Genomic DNA, 23,864 nt, shown 5'->3' with positions numbered 1-23,864 from the left:
AATGTGGAGAGCCGGTTCTGTCGTTAACTATGGTCCACTTTCTGCAAAGTAGAAAGTCGATAAACACTATATTTTTGCCCAACTTTTTTTGAACGTAGTAGGCGCCTCGAAAATAAAAGACCCAGACTTTTTCCCAAACTCTCTCTAAGAAATCTTTCATCATTACTTTTACCAAATCGAGAATACAAATCCGGGTCAGTGTGCAAATTTTGGTACAAGAGAAACATTTACTCACATTTACTGATTTGTGAAATTCAAAATGGCCGCCATCTCTATATTAACTCTATGGGGAATAGTTAATTTTCGTTTTTTTCTCAAAACTAAACGACATGAAAAATTTACTCATTCCCATTAGCTCCGAAACATCCCCATCACCAAACAGGGTGAAGATTTTGTAAAAAATTGAGAATCCGAAAAATATCTGTCCCCGACGTGCATTCTGCTTTAATTTTTCGTCAACTCGAATATCCAGATAGTCCATGACCGAAACACGATTTCGAGCCTTTTTGGCGCCCAGTACTCGAAAGTTAAGTGTGTCAAATCAAACACGGCGGTAATTGACGTGTATTTATAAAGCTCGTAACATTCTACAATTCATGGGCGAGAAATCAAACGTTTGCTCAATGTCAACAAACGACCATGTACCAACACGTAAGTCGGAAACGGAACTTTTATTGTTTAAAATAATTGGTAAAAATCGATGTCTGCAAAATATCCGTGAAATCACACGTCATCGGTTTAAAAACTCGCAAGGGTTTCCGAGTCTCGGCGCGTCCTTTTCCAAATCAAAACTATATCATCGCACGAAAACTTGAACTTGCTTTCCAAGAAAGTGAAAGTGGTAACGTTATTTATAGACATTCTGGGGGAAAACGTCAAACCCTGATTGATTGGATACACGTCAGAATATCTTTCCAGTTTAAAGCCCCATTAGCTGCATCTTTTTTGCATTTTATTTTTCGATAAGATGGTTTGAAATCAAACGCAACTTGTGCCCAACTTGAAATGTTTGGTAAAGTGTGACCACAAAACGCTTTTCAAACATAAGGGACGAACACATAACTCAGAATTTGACGACTTGACGAAACTCAAATATGGCCGCGGCATATAAGTGTAAGCACGTGAATTTAAGCGACCAATCAAGCACCACGGATTGAAGCAGTGATATTTTCAAATACAATTTGGCTTATATCTAGTGACGAGAATCCAAAACATCTCCTAAGGTGTGATGGTGTGTTTTTGGAAAAATGCGAAAAGATAGAGGTAATGGGACTTGAACATTGAACTCGTAGTGCATTGAACGCATCGGCAAGCTTATATAGCCAGAGCACACGTCACGGCGACTTTTCCGCCAAATAAAAAGTATGACCTCATCAATGTATGCCACGTAAACGCTGCCTCTTGGAGATAAAAAGGCGGAAATGTTGACTTAGAGAGATTATGTGGTTGGGCAACGTGCCTGTAGCTGTTTAAGATAGGGCAGTATCTTGCACTTTGAAAATGATGTTCATAAAATGTAAATGATAGTAAAAAATCACTGAAATGTTATTTTTTCGATGGATAAAAAATGACAACATACAATTAAAATTATTATTACATAACACATCTTTCTGAAACAGTTTGAATATATACGGTGTAGTAGTAAGTAGATTTGCGAACCATTGTGACGTCATCGATCGAAAGGGTAGACGAGGTCGAGGTCAAGGATGGCTCGTCCACGACATATAAATTTTAACACATTTTCAGAATTGTGTTAACTTTACCTGAAATGGATGAGAGTCGGACCATATTCATTGTAAAAAATTGTTTAGAAAAGTTCTGTCCATGTTGGTTGTTGGTCGGTTTTTGGGTGGAGGTTATTGCACGAGCTATTCAAGGCAGTTGTACGCACAAGCCAACATACACAGTGAATATCACTTCGGAGTAAAACCAAGAAACCAGCTGGCTCTGTCAAAACTAAAACTTACATCAAACTTTGAAGACAAGAAAAGTATAACTCAGTTTTTCCTTTAAAAATCGCTAAAACCTGTTTTTTCAGATTACTGAAAAAACAACCAAAATCTCGTTGGTATGTTGCAATCCTTGGAAGACGTCACTGTGGGGGTCGCCGATGACGTCCTTGCATACGTCATTTCTATACATTGTTGCAATATAAATCCCAGTCAACACGTGACTCAACAGGTGATGTACGGTATCACGTTTTACTATCACGTGATTGATAGTCTGACCTCCTGCGCTTTCTGTTTCTTCTCCTCCTCTTCCGCTGCGGCCTTTTCGCATTCGGCGATTTGCTTCATGTAAATTTTCCACATGTAGCGGAGTCTGAGAGGATTCTTGTGGTGTGACGTGAACAGCGGGTGGAAAGAGCAGGCCTCCTTCAGTCGTGTGTGCTGTGAAAAAGTATCAAAGCGCCAATCGTGGCGAAGTTTTATTCCAAGTTTGTCCAGGGCGATGCCAACGAACACATCCTCCCAGGTGATAAATTTCAGTGTTGATGACACGGAATGAACCGATTTCATAACGTCATTCGATAAAACGTAACCTGTCCCCACCAAATATGGCGGATATTTGTCGTGCTTGTACATCTCTAACGGTGTGTACCATTTATCGGTATGGTTCCTTGAGGGCGTGATATTCAAATACGAGTACCCGTACGCCAAATTAGTTCTCGGCATTTGTGTCAAATTTTTAGCCAGGGAATAATAATTGATGAAGACATCATCGTCAGTTTTTAAGACATAGCTGGCGTTTGGACAATGGTCGATGGCCCATTTGAAACCAAGCAACGTCTTCAACGTCAAGTTCAGATAGTGTTCGTCGAAATTGAATTGAACAATGTCCTTGTACTTGACACTCTCATCTTTGATTAGCCTTTGCATGCGGCTGTCGTCGGATTTCGCGACAAGAAACACCGTCACTATCCTCTTACTCCCCGTCTGCTTCACACTCGCCCACGTGTCTCTGATCGCCTTGCGTTCTTTCACATGTTTGTGAGCAGTGGTGACCAGACCCAGAACAAAGACGTCGCTCCCGGAGCACTTATTCAGCTGGTTGATGATATAATCATAGACGCCTAAGTTCACCCTCTGCCCGGTCAGATTGTTCGTGTTATTGTAGGTAACTTGCCTCTCGTCATCTGTACTGCTGAAGAACCACCGGCTATTTTTTCCGAAATAAAATGTGCTCGCCGCAGACGACGAATTCTTGGCGCTCGTGAAATAGTAGCTGACGTAGAATACTATATTCACTATATAGACGACCGCTACTATGAGAATTATTTTTTCTAATTTCATAGTCTCTTCATGGATTCCGGCTACCTGGTAAAGAGAAGAGAGAAAAAAAAGACTGGCTTAGATGTCTATATATGGGTAACACAGGAAGAGCTGACGACAGGAACATCTTGTTAGTGTTACATTTCATAACGTGCAGAACTCGTTCAGACTTCTTGAAGCAGTGCGCAATGAGATAAAAACAGTCAGGTATGCAGACAGGTTTACAGACAGGCAGACAGACAGACTGACAGACACTCAGGGTGTGGACAGGCATGTAGAAATACAGGAGACATACTGTTATGGACAGCTTTGCCTTTGAGTGCTGTAATTTTTGCCTTCAAAATTTTAGTGCAACATTTCACAAATTTTTATGAAAATATCTGTTATTTTTTGATAATTTTAAACCAAAAGACATGACGTTTCATCGTTACAGTTTTTAACCAAAATTTTCGCAAAAATCTGAAAAAAAATTGACTTGGTTATATTTTTTAAAGGCGGCAAAAGTTGAGTTTGGCGCTCAAACGGTTCAGATAAGGAGCATTGGCAAGAGGTACTGTTCAAGTGTTCTTGAGATTTGCCTAAGACGACTAGATACCCGGTGTAATAAATTATTCATGTAATTTGTGGAAGACTATATTTTCGAACACTGCCACCGGGCAAGATATTTTGATGAGGCGTGACATCCCCTGCAGAGCATTGCACTTTGTACGTTTTATGATTTAGGGTAATAATTTGACTTGGTTTTCATGTCTTGGTGATTTTATATTTCCGCACAAGCCCTGAAGCAGGTGTTTTTGTGAAAGTATATCAACGCACAAAACTGGGGTAAGCTTAAAACCAAGACGTGCACGGCTTTCAGTTTCAACAAGCAGTTTCAACAAGCAGTTTCAAGAACGCATTTTGGTAAAAACTGATAAAGTTGGCCCTGGAAATTTAAATGTGCAAATTTCACCGTCATGAATGCACTGCCATCCCGTTGGCATCTGCCAACCAAATTTGAAAGCTGTCAACCCATTCGTTTCATAAAAAACATGCTCAACCAAAAATAAGAATAGTTGCTCAAATCAATTAACATATGCAAATTTCACCTTCATGTGAAAGAAATCAGCATAAAGTCACCTTTAGGAACCAATGTATGAAATTTGAAAGATATGAGTCAAGTGGTTTCAGACTGAAAAGGATGTCCTGACTAAAAATGTAAATGTCAGCCCCTAAAATTTACTCATGCAAATTTTATGCCTACCTACCTACCTACCTACCTACCTACCTACCTACCTACACGCCTACACACATTTCCTTTTTATATGTAAATGAATACATGACATACATACAACTTTTCCAAGCATATACGATAAGCTTCTGTTGCCATATATAGTGCGAATGGGAGCTAAAATTTACCCTAACTTTTGCTTTAGAATATGAGAGTCACAGCCTCATTTTAATGCCAATGGAAATAAATGTGAATCCCAACAGACGACTAGGACGAACAGACAGAAATCAGTGCACGGCAACATGTGTGGAGACAAGTTAAGGTAGAATGCGCCTCGGTAACAGATATTCGAACTCCCAAACTTTTACAATACTTTTGCGGTTTCACAACTTATTAGGCTATTTTGAATTTCAAGTGTCGTTAAATATTGAGTAATTAATTTTTCTGGTAACATATTTTGCACGGTTAGCCCAAGTTTCTATTCTTGATGGTTTAACGTTTTCTTTCTAAACATTTCAGAAAAAGTCTTAAATTTCGAGGCTCATTACCAACCGTTGCACCAGATTACTGTTATGATCAGAGTCGATTTTGTCTCAGACTGACAGATTGTTGACAGTAACTGTTATACTGTATGCGACGACTAATCAAACCCATTCAATGCAAACACGGAAAGTACAACTTTGAACAGGGTATAATCCTTTGTTCATTTTGTTCACGTTCATTTCGTGGACAGAAAGAGCTGACACGATAATCCCTTGTACTGAAGGCGACAGCACAAGTGGTTTCGCCGTTGTATGTATTCACCACAGTCTATTCTCTTGATGACTCCGCGCACAGAATTTGCTGAGAAACCGACGATTGCGTTCCTGGAAAACGGCTCACAGCAACAGGTGTTTTAAGAACTAATGCAGGATAATGGTGCATGTGTTGGCGAGCGAATTCCCGCCATTGTGCAGATCTCGTTAACATACGTCATCGCGTTGACGAGATCTACTTTAACAGTCGCATCTGATTATATCGCCATTGTCAGTGTAGTAGAAATCGCCTCAATTTTCAGGTATTTTTCGTAAACTCAATAATGCTACAACAGCTCTCACGTTTTTCTGCGGGAATTACGCTTTATTTTTAACTCTGTCGTTCTTGTTTCGAATTCGCAAAGCAGGAAATTTGAAATCTGTCAAATTTACATCCGGGTAGCTGAAAAGTACAGTCGACAATTTTACGGGTACGTGTGGAGACTTCGGTATGTTTGCCCGGAAATAACCACTATTGGCGATAAAATGAGGAATTTTGCAAGTGAAAACCGAAAAAAAAGTAAATAAAATTCCAAGGTTTCAGGCAAACCGTGCATCTTAATTTTGATGTAATGTCATCCGACACGTTAATCATGAACAAAATTACGCTGTCCCAGTTTACAATAAATCAAAATTATCCAACGCGTACATGGCAAACGGGAGTTTTGATGTTTCGTGGAGTAAAAACAGTGTAAGCAAGTCCCCTTTAGTTGCATTTCCTATAATACACTGTTTATCATTTAATTCTGATTTTTAAAGTTCGTTTTCTTTGTTTTTTATAGTCGTTTTTCAGATTCCAATTTTATTGAGGAAATTATTTCTTTCGAATTTTTACCGACTCTTTTATATTTTATTTATTCAGAGTGGTTCAAGTGGTAATAAAGTTGACAGGTGATCGCTGATGGATAAATAGACAATCTTTTGAATAATAGATAATTCTTGTGCCGATCGTGATGCTTGCATCATTGTGTTCACGAAGTGATGAAACACTGGACCAGATATGAACTGAAAATGCTCACGTGTTTAATTATATGTTGCAGTTATGTGTAAATTTGAACCTTTGCCACATGTTTGCAACTTCATTAAAAGTGTTATGATCAACATAATGAATAATATTCACCACAGATTAATTTTAGATCAAAGTATATATCCCCAATCAGGAAAGTTCATTAAAATATGCAAATTAGGAATTGACTGAAATGTTCTCATTAAATATGCAAATTATGAATTGGCTGAAGTAAAAATGTTAAATGACTTTCAATAATGTCGTATCATGGTATCTTCAATGTACAAAGCAGTTCCTCAACTTTGGTCTTGTCAAGACAGATAAATATCCTTAATTAGGAAAATTCATTAATTTGCAAGTACGGAATCGGCTAAAGTAAAAATGCTTAATGACTTTTAATGCTGTATCATAGTATCTTTAACGTACATAGCAAGTTTTGTTAAATTTGGTCTAGTCAATACAGATAAATATCCCTAATTAGGAGAGTTCATTATATATGCAAATTAGGATTGGCTGAAGTAAACGATGACTTTTAATAATGTTGTTTTATAGTATCTTCAATATATGTTGCAAGATTCATCCACTTCGGTCGAATCAATTCAGATATATATCCCTAATTAGTGAAGTTCATTAAAATGTAAATAAGGAATTGGCTGAAGTAAAACTGCTTAATGATTTTCAATAATGTTATATCATAGTATCTTCAATGTACATAGCAAGTTTCATCAACTTTGGTAAAGTCCATTCAGATTTATATATCTAATTAGGAAAGTTTATTAAATATGCAAATAAGTATTTGGCTGAAGTAAAACTGCTTAATGACTTTCAACAATGTTATATCATAGTATCTTTAATGTATATTGCAAGTTTCATCAATTTTGGTCAAGTCAATTCAAATAAATATCCCTAATTCCAAAAGTTCATTAAATATGCAAATTAAGAGTTTGATGAAGTAGGAATGCTTAATGACTTTCTATAATGTTAAATCATAGTATCTTCAATATACATACCAAGTTTTGTCAATTTTGATCAAGTCAAATCAGATATATATCCCTAATTATGAAAGATCATTAAATATGCAAATTATTCATTATCTTTTATGTCACCCCTTAATATCTTTCACAGCTGATATATCTTGGTGTGATCAACATTTGTAGCAAATCTCATCAAATTGTGTGCAATCGTTGTCAATATATATCAGTTTTTTCTAAAATAATTAATTATGCAAATGAGCAAAAAGTAAGCAAGCCATACCCACGAAAAACTAATCAGTTCTTGCCATTTGCAAACTGAATCTATATATCAGATTAATTTCTGATCTGATGAGCCGTTTTTGAGATATTGAGCACACAGACAGACAGACACACAATGAGACAGACATCGCTGCGACATATGCTCACGTGTGTCACACGTGAGCAAAAAATATGAGGATACAGAATATAGAAATATGTGTGTTCCGGTTAACGACGCAACACATCGAAGTACACTTCCATTGTTGACCGCAGAACATGGAGCGAAAGGTTCTGTTTTGACAAACGCATGCTAGCATAGTTAAGATACTATATATTAACGGATACTCTACGTTACAAGTGATTGGACCGACAAAGTTTTAAAGTTTAATATCGGACTTGCTCTAATCGATAAAGTAGAACGCGCCTCGGGGACAAATATTCTCAAACTTTTACAATTATTTTCTGATCTACTACTTGTGGGGGTTCATTCTAAAGCTCTTGGTGTAAGAAAACTTTTAACCATCTTAGTTTATCGAAAATCGAATTTCAAAAAATTGTATTTTTCTCCATGTAGTTAACACAGCGATGGCGGCCATTTTGAATTTCAGATATCGGTAAATCTTGGGTAATTTGTTTCTCTATTACCAAAATTTGCACGGTCATCCCAAATTTTTGTTCGTGAACTTGAAAGGGGATGGTTGAAAGATTCCCTGAAGAAAGTTTGAGCAAAAGTTTAGGTTTTTCATTTTTGAGGCGTATAATACGCCTGTGCCCTTTTTAAAAATTCTGCAAAAAATCACTTTTTAAGCAATTCAACTACTAAAGTTTCGTTCACCATCTGGAAATTAAATTTCTGTAAAAGCATAACCCGTTCTCATATCAATGAGACCATGGTGTTGGCAACGTAACATGGTAAGTTGTTGACCTCGGCTCCCAGCATGCTAAGTTCGACGCACTGTCGTTGAGAAACTGGCACAGAGAGTCGCGTGTTCAAGTCACTTGACATGCGATATCATCGGCCAACGACTAACTGAACAGTGCAGGGGCTCAGTAAAAGGACAGAATTCGACAAAACTGAAATTTCACATCACATAGGCGCCAAAAACATTATTTGTGATGAATTAATGAGAATTTAGGGCAGTAGGTATCGTCTAGTTTTGTATCTTCACCAGAGTAATGTCCAGGAACGGTCACGAACTTTCCTTGCGTCGTCAGATTTCTGGTAGCCCGGCTGCTGGCTGTGGTTTCAGACTGGCGCGCCACCGAGAGTAAGCGCGACAGCTGATTACGTGCATACATGGAAGTGAATACATACCATGGCTTGGACAATTTACATTTTGAGCATTGTTATCGTTTACTCCTGATCGCCAAAGTTGTTTTCAAGGTTACCAATTTTCTACGTAAACACAGAAGTGTCAATCTTTTCGCGCAGTGGATTCAAGGAATTGATATAAATAAGCATAGTGAAATAGTAGGTATTTTGCAATGAATTGTTTTCTATTGAAGATATATTATCTTTATGACTTCCAATTCATTATATATCATATCGGTGTGTCAAGTATGCCACTGCATCGTTCTGATAAGAGATAAAACAGCTGGCACAAGCTCTTATATATATTGTATAACACCAGTGCTAAAACAAGGTCCCACAACTAGCATAGAACTTTTAGAATGCCAAACAAAAGGCATTGAGAAAGCAGGGAAACTGTGGGAGTAGAATGGATTAAATAAGGAAAAAAGAGATCGTGAAAAAAAAAAACTTTTGAAGTCGAGTTAATGGGAGTGTCCCATGCGCGCGCCATAGTGCGAGGCTTGTCACTTTTTGTCGTCTGCTTCAATTCGGATATGAGTGCAACAATTCCCATTGTTCACAAGGCGGTATCGGGCGCTAAAATTTCGTTCAACGTCGCTCGCTCACTTTTGAAATCTACATTCCCCTTTCCGGGTGTTCGAACTAAAAACGCTGGACACAAATACGTTGATATAATATAATGTGGATAACCCCCTCCGCAGGCGGATGTTTAAGCGATTTGGGCAATATTCGCTTCATCAAGTACTCGCGCCTTACACCAAAGTCACATGTGCACTCGCCTGTCGCGGGCTTATTCCTTAAATATTTGTATAATGAATATTGCATATTCAGAGGCGGACACAGTGTGTCGCGATAATATCAATAATGATGTTAATACATGGTAATCTTGGATTTTGACCGCAGGTGAGGTATTTGGGTGTGCCTGAATATCCGTTGGGTTGGCCATAGTCCCTCCACTATGGACTTGTTTGTCAGTATAACCGAATATTGAGAATGCCCTGGTGACAGTAATTTTAGTAGCATGGCTAAATACAGACTGTTCCCCGACATTACAACACAGATACTCTTTCTGTAGACAGAAATGTTGTGGTATTCACGTGACAGGGTAAAATTATAATAATCTTAATAATCAAGAAAATATAGGATGATGTTACGATTGTCTGAACTCATACGTCAAAACAGTAGCGAGCAAAAGGAAATTATAACTTTTAAAAATTATTTTACGCCACCGTGCCTCGTCGGCACAAAGAACGACCATAAGTTAGAATGACGGCTTTCTATTCATACTTTTTAGAGGGAAAATGAGCAAACCTCGCCATGCATAAACATTCAGAGGAAATTGCCACGATCAGCGTTTTCGTCATCTATAATAAAATGTTGAACAACTTCCTTGGTTCGTGCAGGCTAGTAATTAAAAGCGCGGTAAAAGTGATGACGTCAATTTCTGTGAGTTATTGCGCCTTTCACGTTGACACTAGGTGGCTTGGAAAGTCTTAAACCAAAACTTAGTTAATATTTTTTTTTCCTGACAAATATGGAGACGTGAGTGGGTAAGATTACGTTTGCCTCCTTTTCGGAAATTGCCGTCCTTCACAACGTGTGACCTTTTCTCGCATGAATCGAGGTCGACTGCGAAATTACACAGAATAATACTACTACTCGGCGTTAAATGATGTGGTGATTAGCCGTGTAATTACTGACCAGCGTCAAGTAATTGCTATTTTCACAGTTTTTTTTTTGCTATCTCACAACTGATGATGAGCTTGTTTGAAGTACAACAGGCCGGGAACAGTGAGCCATGGCCAAGCGACAGGTTAAGAGAACCAGGAGAGTGAGTAAATCAGTAGGATTCTTGGCGAGTAATATTGTCAATAAAAATAATAAATAAATAAGTAAATAAATAAATTAAGCAGGCAAGTAAATAAACAAATTAAGTAAACAAATAACTTGAGTATATAACGTAAATTGTATAATAAGTACAAATAAACAAATACATCGACTTTTACCTATGTTTAACCTACACCATGGTACCACTGATAGCTATGGTTGAACTCTCGGACATACACACAATTCCATACTGAAATACTGAGCTTTTGCATGGGTATTCAACTTACTAAGTGCCACGAATCTGTCCAGTAAGGAGACATTGAGAGGTGGCTATTGAGAAATCTTTGCTTGAACAGATGGTTTCTTTGATATCGTATTAGTACATTGTGACAATAAGCTTACGCCTTAAGGAATGTGAATGTTAAAGGTGCACGTATTTACATTTTCCAGAAGCCCTGTCTCTCCCGAGAGGGACAGTGTTTCTAATTTTCCAGTATTTCTTTGATGTTTGGCGGTAGTTGTATCGCCACAAGGAGGTTGAAAAGCCCTGGGCATTTATATGCGATGTGCACAATACTTTTTGTATATTTTTTGCATAACATGCATCACTATTGTTGAAAAGTACGCCGAATATCTATCTACATGTAAGATACATTCATGGCGCAAGCGCATTCAGTGTTTCATACCCCTGAGTGTATCTCCAGCACAGCAAATATTGCATAAAGCTGGTTGATTTGAAATGGTGCAACGACTAGAAGATCAATGTCAAGTTATGGAACACAATAAAGTGTCAAAACGTAGCCCTGACAGATTTCGGTATCTTTAGCTCGATGACGTCACATGATTGAAGCAAGATGTTAGTATGGATATTCGAAATTGCGTGTATCCATTTCACAACACACGCTGTTCGGGTTACACACTTAGAAACTTAACTTGGTACCTTACAGTTTATTAAGTGATGGATAAGTGTCCTCTCACTTCCCAGTTCTTCAAATCCTCATTAAATGAATACTTGCAAGTCGAGGGGGTATAAGTTTCTGGGTGTTTAGGGTCAGACACACAGACGTGACACGGTAACGTCCCAAGGGTGACGTCATGGCCGCATGAAGCCCGACACAGGTATCTATCAACTTATAACAATCCAGCACTTTTGTTTTGCAACTGTTATTTGCGATGGTACGAACAGTACTGGTTTCAGCGCATTGCGGAGCCCTGAAAAACAGTGCATCGGCTATAAGCTGTGGTAAATGCATCGATATCATGCGTGTACCATAGCAGTGCAACTCGCAGACGTACACAACTTAATCAAGTTTCATCGTTGACACGAGGGCAAATTCGATACCAGTTCCTTCCTGGTGCCGCAAAGCCCCTTTCTTTATAAATCCTAGAGGTTACGTGCTTCCTAATAAGCCGTACCACACAATCATCTGTCCAACTATCTCTGAAGCTTTCTACTTCTTTCTTGCTTCTCCGAGTATCGGCAGAAGTGAAAATTCCAGACATGCAGGTCAGTTTTAACGACATGTTATTCAGACTCAACACCCCCTAAGCCAGCGATGCTTTTTACCTCGCAGGATAAAACTTTCAAATCCGCACCTAAAGGTGAATTAAATCTTTACCTGGATTAAAAGATTGTCGTTGATGAAGAATAAGTTTTACCACAGACCTTAGAAAATGATTTTTACAAGGTCATCGTATGGTTTTACATGTGCCCTTAACAACAATTATCACAAACGTGATCCCACGAGATTTGAGGCAACATCAAACGCGATCTTCATAAACTTTGAGCATGGATATAATCCATAAAATTTCTTACACTCTCTCATGCATGATACATATCGTAACACCTTTGAAACCTGACGAGTAAATTATTTAGCATTCTGTCTTGGGGAAGAATCATTTTGATTGGTTAGCTGAAGTTCGCAAGTCCAAAATTTCGGTTTCCTCACTCTGCTAACAACGGTACTTTTTCACAGGCACATAACAGAAATCCTACATAAACCTTTGAAGCTTTTGCTACGGCTTTGGATGATTTGGATCGAAAGCGTGCCGCCTTGGTCAAGGACACCACGACAGCTCCACGTCAAAAATTGTCGTGCTTGCTAATAACAACGTTTTATATTTATGATGCCAGGAAACGGATTTTGTTCCTATTACTGTACACATTGGCGGATACGATATCTGCTTCCTTAACCCTTTGAGTGCCGTAATTTTTCCCAACAAATTTTAGTACAACATTTTACAAGTTTTTTGCGAATTTTTCTGTAAATCTTTGGATAATTTTGGAACAAATAATCATCATATTTTATTTGCTACAGTTTTTTTACCAAAATTTTGACAAATATAAAAAAAATTACGAGAGTATATTTTATAAAGGTGACTTTGGCGCTCAAAGAGTTAAGATGGCTTGAAAGGCTCCAAAGTAATGGTAGAATCGACAGACATATTCCAGTCACTGGTACCTATTACCCCCGATCTTTTGAAGGCCGTGACGGCACCTGTTTCATTTTCGTCAGGAGTGAGAAGGTATTTTTTCCGCGTTATTCTCTCTTTCCACATTTGAACCTGACATGGCCTGAATTCCGATGGGTCGATTTGTGATTGCCGAACGCTCACTTGTGATTTATGACGGTGATCTATTCGTGCACTGTGCTGTGGAACAATGTAATTGGTCGGTGAGCAACATGGGAAAAGAACAGAGAATTCCATCGATAAGAGTCACCAGCGTGGCATCATTCGAGTTGCGAAAAAGAACGCACGATGAGTGCCTTGAAGTTTGTTTGAGCATATTTGGCAAAGTGAGAAATGGGTGGTATTTAACATAAGAATATCGAACATACCACTGCAAACAATTTTAAAGTTTACATTAAGTTTCCATTATTCATTTGGATGAACATTGTATACAATAAAACGCCATAGTTTGCTTGTTTCTTTAACGGAAGACATTTCCTTTCCGTTTGATATTAATTTGTGTGTGTGTGTGTGTGTGTGTGTGTGTGTGTGTGTGTGTGAGAGAGAGAGAGAGAGAGAGAGAGAGAGAGAGAGAGAGAGAGAGAGAGAGAGAGAGAGAGAGAGAAAGAGAGAGGAGGGAGGGGGATGTAAGTCTGTCTTCAAAAGAGAGAAAAAACAAGAGCAAGTTTATCCATAACTCAAAGTGCTGACTGGTCTCTGTCGTCAACAATGACCTACATTATTGTGGCAGAGAACCTGCGCAGCTGTTTTAGACATGTCGTTGTGTGTACAGGCGAACATGTTAATTGCTGCATGAGAAGTTTATTACAGAGAAACAGACACAAGGACATCCATACATACGTGTATACATAATATATATATATATATATATATATATATATATATATATATATATATTCATATATATGTGTGTGTGTATGTATATATATGTATATATATATATATATATACATATATATATGTGTGTGTGTGTGTATGTATATATATGTATATATATATATATATATATATATATATATATATAAGTTGTTTATTTTTGTGTCTGTGTCAGTATCAACATTAACAAATAAATACACATCAAGTATGAATATCCTGTATACATATATATATATATATATATATATATATATATATATATATATATATATATATATATATATATATATATATCACTCACTTTGTGTAACCATGGTAACTTAAGTTTCATGCATAATTTGCCCTGAAATAAACACTGTACCTGGACGAATTATGTACGTGTTATGTACGCGAGTAGCTACATAACACGATTATATTCTTCGATGCCGCTGTCCTCCATAAGACTTACAGTCTTCAGAGTGTCGCCAACTTTATGTTCTCTGCGATGGCGACGTTAAAATACCAGAAATATGAGATCAGTGATGATTCTAACCGACCAACCGTAATGCAACTCAGTAGTTTTGCACAAAAGATCTGCAAGTTTTGCGTGGGAATCGTTAATCGTGGCCAAAATGCGTGATCTTTACTTGAGAATAATAGGTATTCATAATCTTCCTTACTCTTGATTTAGCAAAATATGGCCGATTCAAAGCGTACGTGCTGTAATCTATTGAGATATCCTGATATTACCCACACGATTTGTGACGTTGACTATTATCTGACATATGAACTCTTCCCTATACTCATCGTATTTACATATAAGCCCTACTGCATCCCCATTAATATGTAACAGAATTTAAACAACTACTGGTGTCAAATAGCTCGATATCATGCCAATGGCCCGAACGACCATATCTGATGCGAGCGAGGTCACTGCACGCGTTTATTATTAGCCATGTTACGTGGTGATGACTCCATACCAACATCTGGAAATCTGATCGATTCGTTCGTCATCGAGAGAAATTTAATCGATACGACTCCGACAAATACTTGATCAGCGCAGGAAGAAAAGAGCGACGATGCGGTTATGTGCGGTTCACGGTTGTCAATTAACCCCATTAAACGGTCATACATGTGCTTCTTTGTTTAATGTCGACTGATTTGTTTGCCTAGTGGTTAAATATTCTTGTTCATCTGTAGATTTAACATTTGCCACACTACGGTCCATGTTTACCTCGCGAGGAGTGTTTGTGTGACCGTGGACGTGAATCACGACTGAAACACGAGGTGACTCTTCGGTGCTTCTGGTCAGAAATACATATAGGTCAATACTCCCAACCCACGTCAGCCATTCTGTAATGGCGACCAGTCACGCGTGGCAAAATAACTGGAAGTCCGTACCACATATACTTGTTTACCGCCAGGTCAATCATAGACCATCTTTTTTAGTGTCTATAGTTCATTTCATAATGGGTTTTGTCGTCGTAAAGGTGCTTTCATACAAATGTTTCACTAAGATAACATTTGTTTACAGTTCACGGAGCCTTGACCGGGTGCGACCACGATTCTGTGTCGATTTCAAATGTCCTCGGTGTCGCGACTCGACAAAGCGTATCTAAGGACCATGATTGTCCAATCGAAAGGGATGCCAAGGATTCATTTCATTACTTAATATCACTAAGAATGGAGGAACAGTCTGCTCTGTGCTGAGAGTTCAGATTTGTGAGCCAAGTTCTTCACAATGAAGAACTGAAATTTGTTTTTGAACCAACTCTGTAAAACTGTAATTTGCCATAAATGAGCACGCAGACGACCTTTCATTAGTAACCACTGATGGCATTATCTTGTGAAACACTTTGATAATATCTGATTTAACCACTTATCAAATTGTCTAGTTTTAGTTCTGTTGTAGGTATGTTCAAAGTGACCCTGGGTTTCCTATCATACGTTGTGGTTCAATTCCCTTTCGGGTCGACAAGCGTGTCTCCATTGAACAAGTAAACTTTTACAAAGAATTACAGCGAGCCGAGGGCACTTCAAACGGGGCGAACGTACCATCAGACGATACGTTAGAAGAATGAGCTTGTACCTGATAGCAAACTTTGAACTTGATGTTGATAAGTAACAGGATAGGGCTGATGTCGCCACTTGGATGTATCGACAGCTCGTGTCCACGGTGTCGTGCGGTGAACCAGCAGACGAGGCGGAAATACTCTGTACATTACGACAATCCTATGGTCTTCGATGGTCAATGGTCTTCTCTTTCAAATTTCGTCCCATACCTAAAATGAACTGGCGATTCATGGCAAAAAGTCTTACCTTATCTTGACGGAAGGTTGGTCGGACAGTTCGTTATCAGGATAAGAATTATTTCATGGCGTGACGTCACAGTGGTTGTAAGAACCCAGGCCACGAAGGTTATGCGTGCACCAGACCGAAAACCCCAAGCTGACGTTTTCAGGCAACCGACTTAATCGATCTCAAAGAATATCACTGTTATATGGGCGTACTGGCTAACAGCTTAGCCGCGACGGCTGCTCCGCATACACGGGTAAGACTGTCGTCGGTACCGACAATCAACTCGCCGCAGAACTCGATTAAGCCACCCTCCCTGTTTCTTCGGAAGCGGTTAAGCAGCCTGCGCCTGCCGATTGTTTATCATTGCGGAACATGACGTCACGTCACGAGGTTAGCAGAGATCACCAGTTTGACTGTCTGTCAAACATTAACGGCAGCCTCTCTATGTAACACTAGCAACCACGCTGCGGTGAAACTATAGTCTGTTCATATAATGCGTTTTAAAGAGCTGATTATGGACGGGCCTGGAAATGACGCTCCAGATAATTTTTTCTGCTCGCCTGAGGGGGTGGAAATCTGACAACTTTCAATTCTTTATTATGTTCGGGCGGTAACCGTAAAAAAGATATTAATACCAGTGATTGAATGCTCTTTAATGAACACTTTCGCAACAATCGTATTTACAAACACGTCTTGAAGATCACCACAGCATGGGGAATACTGGCAGATGTCATCGAGTTTCACTGGAGGGTTGTTGGAGAGGGGAGCGACATCGCTGGCTACTTGAATGATTCTGTGACCTTTGATATATTTCAAATGAAAAGGCATTGCGTATAAAGTACTTTCATTGCGCACCATACATGGCAGATTTACTGTGCGGCAAAATTTACTTTCGCGCCAAAATTATTGGCGGTCCACTGAAGCCATATAGTCTGCATCCATGAAGTCTGCATGGCTGTAGCTGAGATATTAGACTGGAGTAATGAAATTTTTTGTTCAGTTCTGCATCTGCGCGCGTATTTTTTTTGAGTTTTTATGAAAAAAACTCACTTTATTTGAATAGGACTTTATCTCTGTACTTTTTTGTGTACATATTTTGTAAAGGTGTATTTCAAACGCCTGTATACTTGCAGAGAGTCTCATTGTAGCGTGAATCGTTTCTGCTTTTATTCTTTTATTCTTTATTCTTTTAAATGGGCGCTCATATTACATGGAAACAAGCAAGTAAATGCAAACTTTATGTAAAATCTGTGTGTTTCTAAACCGCTTATCCGCCCTACTTTCAAAATATTGAGTGGATCCGAAACATGGAATCCAACTACTCAGCCTAACGTACAGCGCCATGCACAGATGAAACTGTCTTTTTTAAGTTGTAAATTGAAACTCCCCTACATAATTTTCTACTCCGAGAAACTTACAGAAAATTTATGGCAGTGCTTAGGGCAGTGGCGGTCCTTGAAAATAAATTAGCACGGAACTGACACTCAACTTTACCAACAGCGACTATTCTCACACAACTGAGGCTAGAAATCAAGTCGATGATAAAACATTTTCTCTTTCTGCGACGTTCTCTGTGTTTCGTAGATGTCTTCGATATTAGTACTTTCATGGCAGTTCCAACAACATAAACAACTTGTTTACACACAATGTGAAGCTTGGTTTTTCAGTTTAAAGTCGTTTCTCAGAAGTGCTTTGTTTCATTTCGGCGGGAATTCTAGGTTAGAAATTCACAATGTTTCTATTGCGGTCATTTAACATATATAATAGACGCTCAAACTTATTCAATTTTGATCGGATGTGACTGGACTCTTCGTGGTAACTTCAAAACTTTGCAATGAATGAAAGGACAAGGAGACAATCTTAGGTCAATTCACTGACGAAAGACAATCTTTGGTCAATTCACTGACGAAAGTCCGAGAGGTCAACTAGGGTCAATTTTTACATTGATGCAGGCCACCACCCGTAAAGGCCACAAACATCACCTAATTGTGCTATACAGTGCGACTCAAGGCCCACAATTCACTCGAACAAAGAGTGGTTTGCATGCCTTCGGGTCACAGACTTCAGAAGCGGCGCTTCAAAATCGCTTGCACTTTTTAATCGAAATGTACTTGCCATTTTTTCTTGTCTTTTTATGGAATCGATTTTGAAGATGGAAACTCATCTGTGTCAATTACTGTGCGAAGAATGGAATTTTTATGGGTGATGATGGAGACCATTAGAAAATGTTTGCTGACTGTGGTGGCGCCATCATCACAAGGTCCATTGCTAGGATTAGCCCATCTCATCCCATCTCTCACTTCAAATCTTCTGAACACAATGTTGAATGTATGTGTTTGTGGGACTATGTTTGGCAATGGTCGCCCCGAGGGATAGATTAATTCAACGTGGTTCTTCAAGTATAGTGCATTTACATGCCAGCACAAGCTGTCTTTCGAATTCAACCCCATCTAATCATGTATATCGCTTTTATGCGATCCTGCAGCTGAAAAAACTTCGAAAAGAAATTTAAATTGGTTGATCTTTTTGGTCTTCCATGGAATGGATTTCAGTTACCGACATGACAAACGAAACAAACTTTCACAATTAGTCGACTTTGGCAACTTGAAATATCACAACCCCCGAAGCAATATTGGTGAAGTTTTAGTTTCCTTGCGAAAGACGATACTTGGTTGTACAAGAGGGAACTTTTCACCTCCTAGCAAACTTTTCCACACTACAACGTATTATCTTGGTCCGTCTATTTTATAACATGGAAAATACAGAAATTACCAATTCGTGCTTACCCTTTAATTGTATGTTCACCCTTATTGCATACGAACACGGAATTTTCAATATTTGACGATAACATTTTCATGTTCACAAGGAAAAGTCGATGGCCTTTACCATTTTACAAACCCATATATATATATATATATATATATATATATATATATATATATATATATATATATATATATATATATATATATATATATATAAAACGTCACATTTATTTTAGATTTATGGACGCAAATCATATCGACAGTAAAAACCAAATATGATATGTAAATCATGTGGAAGATATGCCATAGCGATACGTAGAGGGCGCCCCTAAAGAAAAGCGCGCCAATTTTTCCATATTTTCGTCAAGAAAGTGATGTTCACTGCTTTAATGATAATAATAGTAATGTATAATGTACTCCCCAGTTGAGTCCCCATAATATTGTTGAATAATACGGCTAAGACAAATCCCAGTCATTCAAGTCTAGCCCGATGGACTTCATCCATCATTTAGACAATTCGCTTTCAATTCGACAAACCGAAGTCGTGTGTGAAAATTCAAAATATTACTGGCGACAACAAGAGCTATATAATCAGAAATGACTAGAACACTTTGCGAATACGAAAATCTCATTTTGAAGTCAAATTTACCGATACCTGTTGCAGCCTGAGATCAGAGGTAATATACATTCGGTCGAATTATCGACTACTTCAGTTTGTTTTGCTTGTAAGGTAAAACCTAGCCTATTTTGTGAAATGTAAACTAAACAGACAGTATGAGATAAATCCGGCGTATAAAGGTGCCTGTAATTTTTTTTTTCCGTCTGTAGAGTAGATTTGAGCTATTTTTAGACAAAATTAGTCTGGTTTGGTGGACAACACATATTATTACCGCATATGATCATATGGACGAGTATAATGTCGATAACACATTGACAAAATTCAACTTCAATTTAGAGTTGGCTTCAAGGAAGTACAGATCGGTTGATGTGGGACATGGGACAAAACTGTTTCCGTAGACAATTAAATGAACCATTTCCGGGGTGTTCTGGAAATAAAATTGCACAAAATATGTAAACAACGATCGTAAATGAAGGCGATCAGGCGATCAGGTGTTATGTGTTATTCACCGTGTATTGTACAGTATGGCCAGACCCATATGTAGGTTACAGAACAGGCTTGCGATTTTTCAAAAGAAATTAGATCGCGATCGTCGATAACGCTGTCAAAATGCATGATGTGTGTTTTACGGCGCCGCGAGGTAAGCAGGCAGTCTTGTCACATTTTTGATATAATTGTCGTAAAATTGATGCGAATGTCACGATTGTGCGAATCAATCGTTCAAGTAGTGGGCAACACAACGATAAATTTAAAATGCAGAACTTTCAACTTATGTCTAATTCAGTAGATATTTGTTTTGCATAGGTCATCTAGTTACTTAAATGGCGAGCTATGTCAATATTATCGGCTCACTTGTTCCTTTTATATCGTGTTTGTCAGGAATTTTTAATAACATACGGACCGCTTGTGCTTTTACCTATCCTGTAAAACAGGTCAGTGACATAACCACTTCTCTATGAACTCCTGACCGAGCGGCAGTGCATCCACACTCAACGATGTTTTCCCAAAGGAAGGCGGTCTTATTTTGGGCATCAAAAATATAAAAAAGTGGCAAAGTATTGAAATAAAAGGTATTAAATCAACTTACACGCAATGAGCATGCTGTTCTTCTCGTTGCTTGGCAACCGCAGCATCTCGGCAATACGGACCTTCAGCAGGTGACTTTGACATTGGTCGAGGACTAGTAACACAACGACGATTCCGCGTCTCACATATGTATAACGGCTGGTTGGACAACAGGCAGAATTGTAAATGGATGCCCCCATCATTTGATGGTGCGTCCTAAAATAGCAACTATGAATATTCATGAAGTCTTTATTAACATATTACAGGTCCATTGGAAAGAGAATGCCCGGATGCAAACATCGATGTACAAGTCAGTGAGGGACGTTCGATCACGTGACCTGTCCCGATGACAGACATTAAACTTATAACAGTAGTTTACCGGCGGTAACATTTTGGGAAAAGCTAGATGCGAGACAAGCTTTGATATCTAATTAGATGGGTGTGTCAAGTTTCAAATTTGAGAAATCACATTGTTTGGGATTAGACATAACGACGGCCTGGGGTATAAATTGTAATGACGTTTGGTTTCTTGTCAATATTCTTGCGCCTCGTGTATGACGAAATTTCTAGTTTCGACTCGGAAATAGTCCCAGATCTCATGAACTTCTTAAAAACAAACAAAAACAATAGAGTTACTAATAAATCATTACGTTTTGAACATACCTACATGTACATGTCAGAAATAAGTCAAGATATAATATCTTTTTACAATTATTCAGGAAATAACGCTTGTGAGGCGCCGCAAAAGTAGTGAAAAAGACCAGTCGAGTTCATTGACCGGTATCGATATTACACCATAATTTAGTCGAACCACGGTGCGAAGACGAATAGAAACGTAGGCACAGTAGTAACGCAATTCAACGAATCAATTTTAGTTCCCGCTTTTACATCTTACCTTCGTTTACATGAGAGGCAAAGAATTTCAGTGTTTTGCGTCTGCACATCGCCAATTCTATTGTATCAACTTGAAAGTTTACGTCTCGGCTTCAGGTGACATGCACGTGTTGAATATATAAGGACCTAACTCCAAATAGTCTCACACTTAGTAGGTTAAGTTATTTGAAAACACTATTTATTTTTACGTAGTGTCTGCGCATGCTTACGTTCTTTCATGCACACAATACACTAGAAATAAAACAAGTTCAAAATGGGAAAAAAAGTAAAATAGAAAAGAAATCTTTGTTAGGTACATATCAAATTTTTTTCCCCCGAAAACTCTTAATTTCTATTTTTCTCTTCATCATGTTGCCATAGTTACGCCAGGGTTGATGTTATGGACGACGCTTGCTACAACAACAGTACATCAGTACTGATGACACATGCACACATAACGTAAGACATACTGTGAGCATTTGTAGAATGCGGCCGGCTTGAAATGACGTAAGTGGGGTTAAGTTATGTGCATGCAGAGTGTATATCGCTCGATGTTAATTTGATAGCCTACTGCGTTTTAAGGTACTATGCGCCTTGAAAGTGAAAGACTTAAACTTTTGCTCAAGCTTTCCTCAGTGACATTTTCAACCATTCTCTTACCAAAGCAAGAACAAAAGTCAGGGGGGGTCTCCCTGCAAAAGTTGTCTACTAGAGAAACAAATCACCAAACATTTACAGATATTTGAAAATTAAAAATGGGAAAAAGGAGTCCCATCAAGTGGTGGAATGGTGTCATGTTGAGAGCCTGAACAGCTGTCCCCGTTGTGCATTCTACGTGAAATCAGTTTGGAAGTGTGTGATGGATGGAACTCATTTGGGTAAAAGACGCAGTTTCGGGTGGAACTCGAGAATAATAGAACTTCCTGTGACCACAGCCACTGATAAAGCGGAATGTGACCTGATATCGACACATGACTTAATACATATGGTGAGCAAATTGGTAAGCAAATTGCAATGGCTCGTCAACAGGGTTCTACCATTATCTTGACAGTGCTCCAACAGATGCCAGATGTCTGTAACACCCTTCCTCTCACGCCGAGGCCTGAGATGCCTTTGTGTAAAAACATGGAACAATGCTCGATGTCGATATCACGACAATTTGTATATTTCGTTGAAGTGTTTAAATACTCATCGAGCTAATAGTAAAATGTCTATTTGTACTCCCTAATTAATCCATCGAGGCCTCGTTTTATGGGCCATATTTGCTCACTGTCTCATTCAGACATGATGATGCAAATTAATATAGTCAAAAGACACGGAAGCAATGGACTGAGTATTTACACCACTCAAAGGCTCGGAATCACCATGAAAGCCCTTCCATATATTGCCATCGGTGAAAATTACTGCACCAGATTAAGATTTATACCAATATCACATCAGGAAGTTGACGGCATTCCTCAAATGTCAAGAGGAAATATAAGTAGATTGTCGTACGCACACATGATACTTCTATAATTTTTTATTGGATAATTTATTGCTTGTCTGCCTCGAAGTTGATATCTTAGTCTGTATACTGGCACGGAAAGTTTGAATTCAGAGTATTTCATTGGTAGACCTCTGCTCTGCGTACGGATATATGTCTTCGTAATAAGTACTGTGCATAAAATACAAGGGATACAGGCTATTACTTTACAGAGAGTAAGCGTAATCGTACGTCGCAAATTTACTGTCGCTCTACAGTTACAGACCTACTCAATGCCTTTGAACAGGCTAAGCGACTGGCAGACCCTCGTGACGGACACTTTGACGTCAAATCACGGCTATTGCATATTAATCACATTTTCTATGAATGATATTGAAAAGAGGCTACGACACTTACAAATCAGATGTGATGTGATGTACTGTAATATTTTCTTTGAATTCAACTTGACTTTGATATTCAAATGCACTTCTCCTTCGCAGGGTGGGAGACTTTGTCAGAATAAAAATACTTCCTCTATGGCGAAGTCGTTGAATCTTTCGTTTTTAGGAGTGCGAAGACGTGAAATGTTCTTTATATTTAAGAACATGCCAATCTGAAGAGTTTGTCAGAATGCAGCGAGAATACTCCCCCTGTACCAATGTCATTGAATCTTTCGTTTTTAGGCGATTTCGAAGATTGGCTGTGTATGCACTATATTTCAATAAACTATCACACAAAAATTAAAGCTGAACCCAATAACCAATTGAAATATTGTGTGACCTACCTGAAATCGCTCAGCTGT

The 23,864-nt window shown here is 38.5% G+C and overlaps 1 protein-coding gene across 3 annotated transcripts; it reads right to left on the bottom strand.

Annotated features, from left to right (window-relative positions):
- Nucleotides 1–652: 652 nt before the first annotated feature.
- LOC139116847 (beta-1,3-galactosyltransferase 5-like) lies at nt 653–20,950 on the bottom strand. Of its 3 annotated transcripts, none has more exons than XM_070679557.1 (2): nt 20,750–20,950; nt 653–3,317 (listed from the first exon to the last, which is right to left on the bottom strand). In XM_070679557.1, exon 2 carries the CDS (start codon nt 3,291–3,293, stop codon nt 2,208–2,210), a length of 1,086 nt encoding a protein of 361 aa, XP_070535658.1. In that variant the 5' UTR covers nt 3,294–3,317; nt 20,750–20,950; the 3' UTR covers nt 653–2,207. The 3 variants fall into 3 exon arrangements, with proteins under 3 accessions (XP_070535658.1, XP_070535656.1, XP_070535657.1); XM_070679555.1 differs by lacking the exon at nt 20,750–20,950 and adding an exon at nt 16,300–16,830; XM_070679556.1 differs by lacking the exon at nt 20,750–20,950 and adding an exon at nt 16,070–16,699.
- Between the last annotated feature and the right edge of the window lie 2,914 nt (nt 20,951–23,864).

Source organism: Ptychodera flava, chromosome 18 (assembly GCF_041260155.1).
Source record: "Ptychodera flava strain L36383 chromosome 18, AS_Pfla_20210202, whole genome shotgun sequence".
Classification (NCBI taxonomy): domain Eukaryota; kingdom Metazoa; phylum Hemichordata; class Enteropneusta; family Ptychoderidae; genus Ptychodera; species Ptychodera flava.
Note: the sequence above shows the minus strand (reverse complement) of the source record. Positions and strands in the feature narration are given on the sequence as shown.

Bases quoted from the DNA above. Each gene is read 5' to 3' on its own strand.
- LOC139116847 (XM_070679557.1), bottom strand. From the start codon at position 3,293: ATGAAATTAGAAAAAATAATTCTCATAGTAGCGGTCGTCTATATAGTG.